The sequence below is a fragment of the Trichosurus vulpecula genome, chromosome 4 (assembly GCF_011100635.1).
Source record: "Trichosurus vulpecula isolate mTriVul1 chromosome 4, mTriVul1.pri, whole genome shotgun sequence".
Lineage (NCBI taxonomy): Eukaryota > Metazoa > Chordata > Mammalia > Diprotodontia > Phalangeridae > Trichosurus > Trichosurus vulpecula.
Genome location: NC_050576.1, coordinates 185,360,330 through 185,374,646, shown reverse-complemented (window position 1 = coordinate 185,374,646; position 14,317 = coordinate 185,360,330). Strand labels below are relative to the sequence as shown.

Sequence of the window (14,317 nt, the reverse complement as noted above, 5' to 3'; positions counted from 1 at the left end):
GAGGTCTGATGCACACCTGGTTGTTGTGGCTTCCTGTCTAATATTGTTTGGACTCTTGCAGAGGGTCCCTGCTGTGGTCAGGGAAGCCTAGCACTGAGCCATATACAAACCTTGTTGTCTTAGGGTGAGGTAGGAAAGTATGACCCATCCCCAACCAAGACCTTCATTAGCATGAAGAAGTATGAAATGAATAGCCTGGATGTGGTTGGCTGAGAGAGAGAACTTCTAACCCCCTCCTCTGCTTTCTTTCTGATTCTGAGTAAGGCTGTGTATGTGAGACACCTGCAGACTGGAATATCTAACAACTTGTCAGAGGGCTAAAAAGTGTGGTGCCCTGCATAAAGGACTCTATTTGTGTTAAACACACCATAGGATTTTTTAAAAGTAAAGTAGCAAGAAATCTGCCTAGTTATTTGTACTTCTAGGGGTGTGTGTGCGTGTGTGTGTGTGTATTTAACATGCTTCTGTCTGTTTCTCTTTGTAGGGCAATAAATTTCAGCTTCAGTCAAAATGCCTTGGGCACATCTAACAAACATTTTACCATTATTTTCTAAGAGCAGATTTTTGGCTGACAGTCATTGTATGAACCATTGAATGAGGCAGCTATGTGATGTAGTAGATAAGAGTGCTGGGCTTGGACATAGTAAGACCAGAGTTCAAATCTTGCCTCAAACACTGACTAGCTGTGTGACCTGGAGCAAAATCACTTAACCTCTCAACCTCAGTTTCCTCCTCCGTAAAATGAGAGCTAGCTTTTATGTAGCTCTTTAAGGTTTGCAAAATGCTTAACATATGTTAGCTCATTTTCTCCTCGAAAGAACTATGGGGCGGGGGGGTGGGTGGGGGTGGGTAGGTGTTACTGTTAGTTCCCATTTTATTAATGATGAAACTAAGGCTGAGTGACTTGCCCAGAGTCACAAGGCTAATAAGTATCTGAAGCAGGATTTGAATTCAGGTATTGTTGGTTTTGATCAGTCGTTTTCAGATCACAGTTTCAGACTCTGTGACCCCATTTTGGCTTTCCTTGGCAAAGACACTGGAGTGGTTTGCCATTTACTTCTCCAGCTCATTTTACAAATGAGGAAACTGAAGCAAACAGGATTAAGTGACTTGCCCATAGTCACACATCAGGAAGATGAGTCTTCCTGACTCCAGGATCGGCACTCTATTCATGTTGCCATTTATCTGCCCCACACAATTCCTAACTCCAAATACAGCAGTCTTATCCACTGTACCATTTAGCTGTAAAGTGAAAAGTCTGGACTCTACACTCTAAATCTATGAGACTACAAACGTTTTGAATCTAATCTACAGAACCATAATGCTTGATTCAGCAACTAAATCCTTTTCTTGGAAGTCATTTTCCAAAAGCAGCAGTTCACCTTCATACTAACCCCTCAGGTTTATGCCCTGAAGTGAAGCAGTGACACTATCTGTTCCAAAAACACAGTTTTCTGTTAAAATACTTATATGCTGTCCTAAGCAAATACACTGTAAAAGACACTCACCTCTTACCATGGTGCATTTTGGGAATTTCAGGAAAACAACTTTTAAGGTGTTCAAGGAATAAAAAATTGAGAGGTGGGCCTCAAACTGCCATTGAAAAGGATGCAGTTTGAAGCACTGGGCTAGGAATCAAAAGAGCTGGGTTCGAAACTTGACTGTAACACTTATTAGTGACATAATGTTAGGCAAGCCATTTAGCCTCTATGGATTTTCATCTATAAAATGAGGGGGTTGGAATGCATGACACTATGGACCCTTCCAGCTCCAGCATCCTATAGGTCTATTATAAGCACCCCCCAAAATCAGTTATAGATACAAAGTTTGCATCAACTGAGAAAATTATTTTTTTCCTACATCACGTGGCTATGAGATTTGGAGTTTGCTAAAGTTGCTGGTTTGAGGGGTTAACAGTGTGATGGACTTATTACAGGAAGAGGCTCCAACCCGACATTCTCTGGGGGTCTAAGAGCTAGGCATTTCAACACTCCCAAGAGATACACATCTGGGGTCCAGAAAAAAAGAACAAAAAAGCCGCCACCTCTGCAATAAGTGAAAAGGAAGCAATGATCACCAGAAGCCAGCACAGATTCACAGAAAACAGATCCTACCAGCCTAATCCCATTTCCTTTTGGGACAGAGTTACCGTACTAGTTGTGGTTCTCAAGGTGTAGTCTCGGTACTCCCCCATAGCAAGACCCTTTCATGGGGTCCTCAGGGTCAAAACTATTTTCATAATAATACTAAGACATTTTAATTTATAATAAGGTAAATGTTGATCAGTATAACTCACATAAACAAAAGCTCTTTGTGGGGAGGTCCTCAGTGATTTTTAAGAGTATAAAGGGGTCCTGAGACCAAAAGTTTAAGAACCACTATATTAGGGAAATGTGACAGATATATTATAGTCTAATTTTTAGCAAGGCATTTGACAAAAAATCTCTTTATCATCATGAACAAGGAAGAAGTACACAGGCTGGGATCAGAGCTGGTTGAATGAATGGATCCCCAAAATGATGATTATGTTGACCTAGAGGGAATGCCATAGTGCTCTGTCCTTGACCATATGATACTCAATGCTTAGATGATATCTAAAAACAAATTTTTACAAATGACACAAAGCTTAGAGGGACAGCTAAAACTTTGAATAACAGAATTAGAATCCAAAAATATCTAGAAAGAGGGACCAGATCAAATAATATGAGATTTCGTAAAGCCTTCTATTTGATATTGTGGGTTAGAAAAAACCCAAAGCAAAACAAAATGGGATCACAAGTGTAGGATAGGGGTGGATGGGAATAGAGATGAAGTTAGGCAACAGCTGATGTCAGATTTTAGTGGACAGAAAACTGAATGAGTCAAAAGTGTTGTGGAAGCAAAATAAAACAATTTTTTTCTTTTTACTAATTTGATCTTAAGCTTCCCTAATAGACACATTCCCTGGAACAAAAGAGGTTCATTTGTCTGTGCCTAAGTCAGACAACATCTGGCATACTGCATTCAGTTCCTGATGTCACATTTTAGGGGGCCTATCAACATGGTGGAGTGTATTTGGAGCACAGTGACCAGGACATTGAAGAGACCTGATAGATACCATGCCATACGTGGGATGAGGATGGGTTCAAGAGACTGGGAATATTTAACCTAGAGAAGAGATGCCTTGGAAAACCAACACAGAGACTTCAATCATTTGACAAACTGTCACAGAGAGTAAGAATTAGATTTGTTTTGCTCAGCCTTAGAGGACAGAACTAGGAATATTAGGCAGGAGGTGTATAGAGAGGCAGGTTTCAGTTCTTCATAAGGAAAAATTTCCCAATGTGAGATGGACTCCAGAGATAATGAGTTCCATGTCACTGGAGGTCTTCAAGTAGAGTCGGAGATGCTGGGGAAGATTCCTGGATCAAATGGCCTCTGGAGGTCCTTCCAACTCTGAAATTCTATGAATGTGTAGGGAAGATTCTAGAGCAGGAGTTCTGAACCTTTTTTTGTGTCCTGGATCCCTCTGGCAGTCTGGAAAAGCCTATAGACCCCTTCTGAGAACAATGATTATATATGCATAACATAAAATACACAGGATGATAAAGGAAACCAAAGATTAGTGGAAATAAAGATGTACTTTTCCCTGGCCAACTTCACAGACCTTCTGAAATCTATCCACAGACCCTGTTGGAACCTCTTTTCCAGCTAGTCAAACATGACTAGGTGGATGTGCTTAAGAATTCACAAGAAATATTGTCAGATGTGAAACTAACAGCATTTCTTTTTCTTCGCTATTTTGCAGGCCCTATGGGGCTTTACAGATCAGTCATTTCACGGGAAATTATAAAGGCCAGTCAGTGTGTCTATTCTGCTAGTGTCAGACAATTCTTTACTATGACTCAGGGAGGCCCGTTTAGTAAAAGACGTATTAAGCTACAGATTCGATGATATCTGCCTGTGAAAATAGGCTATGGAGGGGAAATGGGGCTGAGGACAATGAAGAATGACCAAACTGACTAGGCTTTAACGGATTGCTCTGAACAAGTGTTACCTCATCTCCCATCTTTAAGCTACCTTTCACATGAAGGAAAAAATGTCAAAGTGAAGGGCCCTGGGCATTACTGATAGAGTACACCATCCACAACCCTAAGCATCCTGGACACCCCATCTCCCAGCCCTCGGCATTTTCACTGAAAGGCTCTGTATCCTCAGCTCTGCCTCCTGGCTTCCCTGGGTTCTTTTAAATCAAAGCTAAAATCCCATCTCCTATAAGAAGCCTTTCCCAATACCCCTTAATTCTGGTGCCTTTCTCCTGAGAGGATCTCCAGTTTACTCTGTCTATAGCTTATTTGTACATAGTTGTTTGCATGAGGTCTCCCTCATCAGGCCATGAGTTCCTTGAGAACAGAAATTGTCTTTTGTTTTTCTTTGGATCCCTAGCACATAGTTCCTGGAGACAGTAGGTTCTTCATAAATGCCGTTAACTTGACATGACTTTATTTGAAAGGTCACTGCTTTGAGGATACTGTCACTGGGTAAATGGATCAAATACTTTTCAGACAACGGGTAGATTTAAATTGCCAAGGCATAAAACTATCACACATACTACTTTCAGACAAAAGGGAAAACTTTCTATACCCTTAGCACTGGATTGCTTCTCTACAGTTAAAAGATCAGGATAACTACATGCAGAGAGCTTGGCTGTTAGAAGACTGCCTATGAACCAAAGGAATGGCTGAATTTTAGAAGGCGACATAGCCATCCATGAATAATATCTACCAAGGCGTGGAGAGATGAGATCAATGTCAGTGGAGGGAGCATCCGCACCAATAAAATCACAGATATTTTGAAATATGGCACAATCCTGAGGACAAACTCAGGAGAGAGTTTGAACTAAGTCCTAGAGTCCAAGCTGGACTGAATGAGACTCCTAATCCTAGAAGGGTGAGAGAAGCTGATGAAGCTCCTTTGCCTAGAAAGTATTTGAATTTTGGTTCAGCAATAGCCGTCTATAGTGTTCATCCACATAAAATCATTAATTATTTTGCCATCGGATATTTATAGTAAAACGAGAGGCGATCAGTACAAGGCTCTGCCCTTAATCTCCACTACTGTCATTCTTTTCTTCCTCCAATTATTTTCTTGAGTCCATGAATTCACATGCACGAGTGACCTAAGAAATGTCTATTTAGTCCTATGACCAAGATTATTTTAGGATGCAAGGTCAGGCTCTCCCTTCTGCCTCTGGGGTGGTCACTGTGTCAATTGAACAAAGTCACTCTCAACTAGATCCAATAGGTCCACGCTGCTGTTTGATCAGTATCTAACAGATAGCATTAAACTGGCAAGCATAGCTAACCCACTGGATGACAAGAATCAAGGAAAAAAAATAAAAGATGTTAATTAATCCTCAAGGATGAGAATAGAATGTTAGGCTTAGTCTAACAGAATGAAATTTAAAAAAAGATAAATGTCAAGTCTTACATTTGGGTACAAAAAAAAATCAAATTCACAAGGGAGGGGAGACATGATCATACATTGGTTTGTCTGAGAAAGATCTGGGCGTTGTAGTGAGCAGCAAGGTTAGTTAAGAGTCAATAGTATGATGTGGCAGCCGAAAATGCTAATCTGGTCTTGGGCTCCATTAGGAGAGGCAGAGCCTCCGGAAACAAGGAGGTGAGAGTCCCTTTCTGTCTTCTGCCCATCTGGCGTCTCCTGTTTAGTTCTGGGCACCACCATTTAAGGAGGACACTGATAAACTGGAGACTATCTAGTTACCAGATGAGGGCAACTAGAATAATTAAAGGACTTGAGTCGGTATGAGGACTGAGTGAAGAGACAGACTGCAGAAGAGAAGAGTGAGGGAAGGTGAGGGGGTGGGAAGAGGGTTGGCTGGGGAGGAGGTGATGTTATGTTCATGTCTATGAAGGACTGTCCTGGAAGAGGCATTCTATTTGTCCTTTTTGTACTCAGGTCAACGAGGGCATAGAGTCAGGAGGGCCTGAATTCAAATTCGGCCTCAGACACTTACTAGCTGTGTGACCCTGGGCAAGTCACTTAAGTCCTATTGTCTCCAAAAAGAAAAAAAAGTAAAAAGAGAGAGCAATGAGTCTGAAGTTGCAAACACAAATTTAGGCCTGATATTAGGAAAAAACTTCCCTAACATTTAGAGTTTATCCCATATGGATGAGTTGGGAGGTGATGAGTTTCTCCCACCCTTGGAGGTCTTTAAGCAGAGAAAGAGAGAGAGAGTAGATCAATTCATCTCTAAATTTCTGATCCTCCGGAATATGAGAGCACATTGTGGGGAATCAAGTCCTTCTTTGGTCACTTATTTACCATTGCTGTGTTTACCAACAGACAGACTGACCAAAGGTTAAATAAACTCTATCTACTGAACATAGCATTCAATCTCATTTTTGTTTTTAATCCAAAATAGTCTATTGCCCTGTAGGTGTTTGGCAACTACTGAATTCTACACCTCCCCTCACTCCCAATGGTCACACTTTGATACACAAAAAAAAATGCTGTTGAATTAGAAAAACACACAGGAGGAGGAGTCCAGGTAGTTGATGGGGTGGGGTTGGGTGGGTAGGTGGACATATTACTAGATTCTAGTCCTTTGTATTAACCTCAGGACTAAACTGTCTGTTTACACAAACAGTCTAGACTTATTATCATGCCTTATCATGTCTCAGAAATGCAAGTGGCAGGCAACCAGTTTGGCAAGTTAGTAAGGGAACTAGATAATGGGTTTAAATGATGAAATAGGAAATCCGTTCCTGGGTGGTATTTGGAGGGTTAATGTTGCAAGGAGTTGGGCGTGGGGGATATGGGAGGGTGACAGAGGCGTACGCTATTTGCACACAGTTTGTGAGTGAGCTTGGAAATTCAGTATATATGCTTCATTTTAACCTTTGGGCCTCTGCCTAGCATAACACTGAAATAATGACCATTATTAGCAAGGAACTTTGAAAGATATGAAAGCAAAGTTCTATGATGGCATAAACAAGAAATGCTGAAAAGACAATAAGAATAATACAAAGCCATAGTAACAGACTGTTGCCTTTGCTTCCCTTAGAAAGATTAACTTCTTTTTCATCTGGTCATTGGTTAGTTGTTTCCATGATGCAGTTTCTGACCCAAGGAAATGGACTGTTTTCACTATGATTTTCCTTTTCTTTTCAGAGTTTTTCATTAGACCCTGAAGAGTTCACAGAAGAGGCTTCCTGTCTTTTTGAGGGTGTGTGGTCACTAGCTGATGGAACGTAGAAAGTGGCGGAGGGCAGGGAAGAGGGTGGGTTATTGTGCAATGAGAATTGTCTAATGAGATTGCTATCAACAACCTGGGGCAGGTTTTAGCAAAAGGCTACATGAAAAACTTGCTTTTTGGAACAAGTAGGATGAATAACCATGAAATATTATCAATTTTCATCTTCTATTTTTAAGAATGATAGACTTCTTAATATTCACATTCTTTAACCGTCTTCTCACCTTGGTCCAGACATAATATATTTGGTCCGAAACCCTTGCAATACAAGTCCTTGTTGGAAGCAAAAGGCATGAAGATTAAAGGTTCTAATGACTCCTCTTGGACCAGAGGTCCTGAATTGTGTGTGTGTGTGTGTGTGTGTGTGTGTGTGTGTGTGTGTGTGTGTGTGACAGAGAGAGAGAGAGAGAGAGAGAGAGAGAGAGAGAGAGAGAGAGAGAGATGGATCCCTTTGGCAATGTGATGAAACCTATGGACACCAGGGCCACAAAGGAAACCAATTCTATTGCAAGTTAAAAAGTCCTCAATTCTTTTGAATTTCATTCTATTGAAAGTTAAAAAAAAAAGTTCAAAGATCTCAGGTTAAGAATGTCTGTTCTAGATGTAAAAAGGGGCATCTGGGAAATGAAAACAGAGAAAATTACATAATAGTTATTATTCTTCAATTTAATTTAACTCAAAGTCTACCCTGATGCCTTTTCCAATGAATTCTAAATTCCAGTAGGTCCCACAAAATGGGAAAACCCTACGTAGGCTTAGCAACGGATTGTGTTATTTATTGTCAAAAGACTTGCCCTAGCTAAATGCAGAAAGCTTCATCATTGGAAGATTGGCTGCTAGCCAAGACATGACGAATGGCTGAACAACTCATCCACCAAAGCATGGAAGGGTGGAATCTGTGTCAGTGGAGGAGGTGCCCATGCCAGGGAAATCACAGATACTTGGAAATATTAGTCAGTGACTTAGAGCATCCTAATACTCCTAATCCCATAGAAGCTCAGCTCAAATGCCACCTCATCTGTCAATCCTTTGCTGATATAATCAAGTGGAAGAGATCTCACAGAACTTTATCTCCTCAGAGAGGCAACCTGATGGCATGGGAAAAGTACTGACCTTAGAGTCAGGAGGAACCTCAGCATTGATCCTGCTTCCAATCCTTACAAACTGTGCTGCACTGTGTAGGTCACCTAACATCTCTGAGCTCTGAAGCTGTCTCATCTATAATACCCTTAGTCATTATATTACATAAACGTCTTGAGAACAAAATAAGACTATGTATTTATATGTGTGTGTGTGTGTGTGTGTGTGTGTGTGTGTGTGTGTATACAGGGTATCCTAAAAGACTTTTAGGAACATGAATACATATACAGCATACATATATATGTATGTATATACAGCGTATCCTCAAAGTCTTTTAGGATTTTATCTACACACATGAGTACATATGTGTATACATATGTATGTGTGTGTGTGTGTATTACAGGGTATCCTAAAAGTAGTTTAGGAATGTATATATGTATAAATGTACAGGTATATGTACACACATTATATATATATGTATGTATATACAGGATGTCCTAAAAGTATTTTAGGAACATATATATGTACAACATACATATGTGTATATATGTATGTATATACAGAGTATCCTCAACATCTTTTAGGATTATACAGACATGTGATATATGTGTGTATGTCTATATGTGTATGTATGTATATATGTACAGGGTGTCCTAAAAGTCCTTTAGGATACTATCCATGCACATATGTGCATATATATATATGTATACATGTGTATGCATGTATGCAGGGTATCAAAAAACCTTTAGGAATATATATCCATATCCATATCCATGTATGTATGTGTGTATGTATATATGCATATGTAAAAAACTGTGTAACTTTAAGGCACTTAAATATGCATATTTTTCTGTCTACATGCTATCTTTTGTACTAAGCTTCCTGAGGACAGGACTCACAGCTTATTTATCTATCTATTTCTTCTAGTGCCTAAAACATAGTAAGCCCTTCATAAGCGTTTGTTGATAAAATGTTTACCACCCTACACAAATATGCAAATATTGAGTCCTACTCTAAGTATTTACAATTTATGTGATAATTAATATGAGCCTGAATTTATGCCACCTATTAGCCCCATGCTGGGAAAAAGACAAAATCAAATGAGAAAAATCTAACAAGTTTTGCCTTTTTACAATCTTGCATTCTTTTCCATAGCTTTTACTATGACTATATATTGATGACTCTATGTATGATGCCTACTAATATAACTATAGATAAAAGAAATTTGCAAGGCTGGATGTTTTGCCATACTAAAAAACCTAAGCTGTTTCACAAAATACCAATCTCATGACTCTAATCTGTGAGCTCAGGTCCTACACTTTCACTTTCCTGGATAACATGCCTACCAGGACGTCTTGAGAGTCTCCTAAGCAACATGTCCCAAACGGAAATCATCTCCCCTAAATGTTGCCCCTCCTCTCAATATCCTTATTTCTGTGGATGGCTCCACCAAGCCCAGCCCCATCAAACATTTAGCCTTAACATCTGAGTAACTCCTAGTCAGCCAATTCCTGTCCATTCTGCTTTCACATCCATCCTCCTCTCTTCCATCTCCTCCTTTCTGTCCCCACTGCCCTACTTCAGGACTTCAGTACCTCTCCCCTGGAGCATCCTCACTGGTTTACCTGCCTGCATTCTCTCCCATCTCCAGTCTATCAGTCACATCACTGACAAAATAATCTTCCTAATGCACAGATGGACCATTTCATTCCCTTGCTCAAAGACCTTTAGCAGCTCCCCACCACCTTTAGGATAAAATGTGAAAGTCTGACATTTAAACCCATTAATAATTCCAGTCTAGGTTATCTTTCCCATCTTATCTCTCTCTTTCACACTATGTTCCAACCAAACTGAACTACCAGCTATTCCCTGAATTCATCCTGCACTCTTCTCGTATTCATACAATGCCTGAAATCCTGTTGTCTCTGGCTACTGAAGTCCTTCTATTCCCCCAAGGCCCACCTTACATCCTCCATGAAGTCTAATTTGAGATGCCATATTTTAAAGAAAGAGAGGAAATGAAGAACAATGCCAACAATGAAGCAAATGGCTTAGTGTTGAGCAAGAGTTCTATTCATTCTGGATTAAAAGTCACGAGAAACAATTAGATGTTAGAAAATGCAACAGAACTGGGTCAAACAGATTGACATGTAGTCTCTTTTACCCAGAGAACCTTTTAACTAGAAGACCTTAGAATTTAGTGCTGAACCTTGCTGGGTCTCAGAAATCTCTTCCATAAAATGAGGGGGGTTGGACTTAATAATCTCTATGGTCCCTTCTGGCTCTGGATCTAAAATCCTATGATCGCTTTAACCATTTTCATTTTATGGATAAGTAAACTCGGGCTCAGAGAGGCTAAATGACTCACCCAAAGTCATACAGGTAATAAGGTAATCAACAGAACTGGGACCTGAACTCAGGGTCTTTGAAAGCAAGTCCATTGTTCTTTTGTTCACTACCCCATGCCATTTCCTGTTCCATGAATGTGTATATTTTACAAGATGAAACCACCATTACAGCATGTTCTATTCTCCAAAAAGAAAAAAAAAGTCAAACTTCATTTTGCCTACATTCTTTTTTTGCTGATACTTGAAAAAGTGTGTTGTACATACTCATAAAAGCACCCTATGAAATGTAAATGAACTCAACTTTGATAATTCAGCATTTCCTGAATCAATTTATGTCACTGAGGAGAATGAAATAATTTCTTTTGGTAATTCCACTAGTTTGAAATTCCTAATGGGTAACAGCTAGTAAGGGTATGGGAAAGGAAATACGTAAGATGGTAATGATCACCCAAAAGGTTGTCAATGTGTGCAGAACAATGGCTTTACCCAATTTCCTATTTATAGGATTATATAGCAATCTATGCTGTGATGAGTTTAGCAAGTCATTTTATCTGTCAAATCATGGAATTGGGCGAGATCATCTCTAAAGCCTCTTCCTGTGATTATTTTGTAATTATTATTATTTTTTGTTCCGTTGTTTCACTGGTGTCTGATTCGTTGTGACCCCATTTGAGGTTTTCTTAGCAAAGATAATGGAGTGGTTTGCCATTTCCTTTTCCAGCTCATTTTACAGATGAGGAATGGAGGCCAACAGGGTTGAGTGACTTGTCCAGTCACACAGTTAGTAAATGTCAGGGCAGTTTTGAACTCAAGTCTTCCTGACTTCAGGACTCCCACACTTTATCCGCTGTGCCACCTAGCCGCCCTTTATAGTATTTATTATTATATTATTAAGTATAACATTATTATGTTGGTAATAATATTATTGTTACATTAGTCCTGTAATCATTCCTATGATTCTCTCCAGAATATGGTGAGTTTTCAAAGCTTGGAAGTTTCTTCTTATTGAAAAAGGACCTGGCCCACTGTTTAAAAGATGGGTTTACATGCAGACTCTGGTTGGTGTTCCTTCTGTCTTCGGTCCAGTCTGCTTAGTTTTGTGTTCTCAGGCATGGCAGTTGAGTGCTTGGTTTTATTCTTTTCTTCTCTGTGTGTGTGTGTGTGTGTGTGTGTGTGTGTGTGTGTGTGTGTGTGTTTAAAGAAACTGGAGTAAACATTTCTCTTTAGAAATAAGGAGGAAATCCAACTCCCTGATAAAACCAAAGATGCCATCAGGATAAAAAGCAGAAGCAGTTGCAGACCAACTAAATTCAGTTGGCCAAGTCCTAACATTATATAAAGAAAGACTTTATCTAGACAAAGATTTCCACACCAGATTTCTACCACCACAGCTGAGCAACTCTTGATTTCAACTTCATTTTTTTCTCGGACTCACATTATTCTATTCTCAACACTTTGGCAGTCTTGCTGTTTTTAGGTACTTTTAAGCTGTTCAACACCTAATAGTGACCTACAGAAAGCAATTCATCATTCACTATAGGAAAAGAACAACTTGTTTCAAGAAATCGGCACTTGTAACAATTCATACTTATCTAGAGCACACTTGTGTGCCCAGGTTGTTGCTGCCGCTGCTATTGTTTTATTTCAATGGCTGCACCTATAAAGATTTTTGTACATAAAAAACCTTTTCCTTTTTCTTTGATCACTTTTGGGGCATGGCCCTAGTAGTGGTATGGCTGGGTCAAAGGGCACTGTTTAATAATTTGGGGTGGGGTATAATTCCAAATTGCTTTCTAGAATTGTTACAGCCGTCCAGATCTCCGCCAACAGTGCATCGATGTGCCTATTTTCCCACAGCCCTGCCAGCATTTGTCACCTTTTTTTTGTCATCTTTGCCACTTTGAAGGATGTGAGGTGGAATCTCAGAATTACTTTAATTTTCATTCTTCTAATTAGTAGTGATTTAGAGCAAGAGCTTGATTGCACTGGATCTAGTGAAAGAAAAAAAATCCCTACAAGTTTTGATCAACTCACCAGTGTCACCCATGCCGGTGTTCTGCAGGAAAGTGCGACATCGTTCCTTATGCTCCTCAAGGGAGCTTCTCTGCTTGTAACTCCTTCCGCAAAACTCACACTTGTAGGGCTTCTCAACTAGGAGAAGAGCAGAGGTGCACTCAGTAACCACCAGGGGCTCCAGGACAACCACCACCTGGTTAGTAGCTTTGGGCTCTAGGTTCACTGACCACGAGGAGGGAGGGGGGAGGGGGAAAATTTTTACATTTAGACATTGCAAATTATTACTGCACTTAATTTTTGTGGAATAAGATGGCAAATATCCTGTAACTAGCAGTCCCAGCAGAGATAGGCAGTGTAGAAAGCTACTTGATTCTTCCCAAGGGTAATATATCATGTCAGGAGGGGGAATTTGAATGTATTGATTGTAACTTAAGAGCTGTCATTGTCTTCAGGCCAAGTCTTCCTTCCCCATAATACATTATTATGATTGTGTTTATTCTTCCAGTTGGTCAGTGGGGTGTAGAGATAAGAGCAGAAGAGAAAGCCTCCTTTGGTGGTGGTGGTGGTGGTGGTGGTGGGGCAACCTGGCTAGAGGTAAGAAATGCTGTTGCCTAAGAGACTTCTGCCAATTAAAGCCTGATGGGTTGCCCAGGGGTCTAACATGGTTAGCTGTCCTTGCAAAATGGAAATGTTCTTCCTTATCCTGTGGCTGATTGGGAAAGTTCATGATTTTGTTGTGGCAATAGTAAAGATTGGGTCAAAGAAATGCTGGTTGGGCTAATCTCAATAGCAATTCCAATCCCAAACTAAATATTAAAACCCCATAGCCCTAACCTTTGAGATAAGCAAATAAACTGGTCCAATTGTTTGAATAAAAGGAATGGGAACAGGGAGTTTTCCCTTGAATTATCCTGATAAGTATCAAGAAGCACTCACTAAATGTTAGCTGAATAAATCAGAAAGCTTCCTCAAAAGGTTATCCATATAATTCAGGGGACCTCTACCTCTCCCATCCCTAATCTCCAAGTGACTCTCCTTGAATTATCCAAAAAACAGCTTTCACTTTCTGTGTTACTCAGGGTGTAGATCATGGTGGAACTTCCTGATGCTAATGAAACATATATCGTGAACATGATATTATGTATTAGCAGCTGGGATTTTTATTTTCCTTTTTTTCTTTACCTGAAACTTTTAAAAAATCAAATATTTTCCTTAAAATGTGTTTTCCATTTTAATTGTTTTATTGAGGGTTAAAAGGGGAAAAAATCCCATAATGAAACTACTTCAACTAGTATCATTTAAATTCAATGCAACCTTTAAGTTTACTGGTAACTAAAATTTTAAGTCTCTCCATTAAAGTCACTGGCAATCCCTAAGATCAATATTCAACATTTCCACTGCTCTTGGCTCTTACTATAAAAGACAACGGGAGAGAGTTCCAACTTTTCAACTAACCTTCTAGTCTTGACATATTTTAAGAGAATTCTTACTCTGTCACTTAAAACCTGTCTCAAGCATTCTAGTCTTTGGGGTGAACATGTTTTTGTTCCCTAAAAGTCTCAGTCTTAGTTGGAGCCAGGTACTTGATTACTAATGGGTTTTTAGTCAAAGCAATAGG

General features: G+C 39.7%; 1 protein-coding gene across 4 annotated transcripts in view; it reads right to left on the bottom strand.

Annotated features, from left to right (window-relative positions):
* IKZF3 (IKAROS family zinc finger 3) overlaps window positions 1-14,317 on the bottom strand; it is an 84,777-nt gene that overhangs the window by 19,605 nt on the left and 50,855 nt on the right. For 3 of the 4 annotated variants that reach the window (XM_036756561.1, XM_036756562.1, XM_036756563.1), the window contains one exon: window positions 12,718-12,834. The exons of the other annotated variant lie outside the window; for it this stretch is intronic. In XM_036756561.1, coding sequence (XP_036612456.1) covers window positions 12,718-12,834 — 117 coding nt within the window. The remainder of the gene's footprint in view (window positions 1-12,717; window positions 12,835-14,317) is intronic. 4 annotated transcript variants of the gene reach the window in all.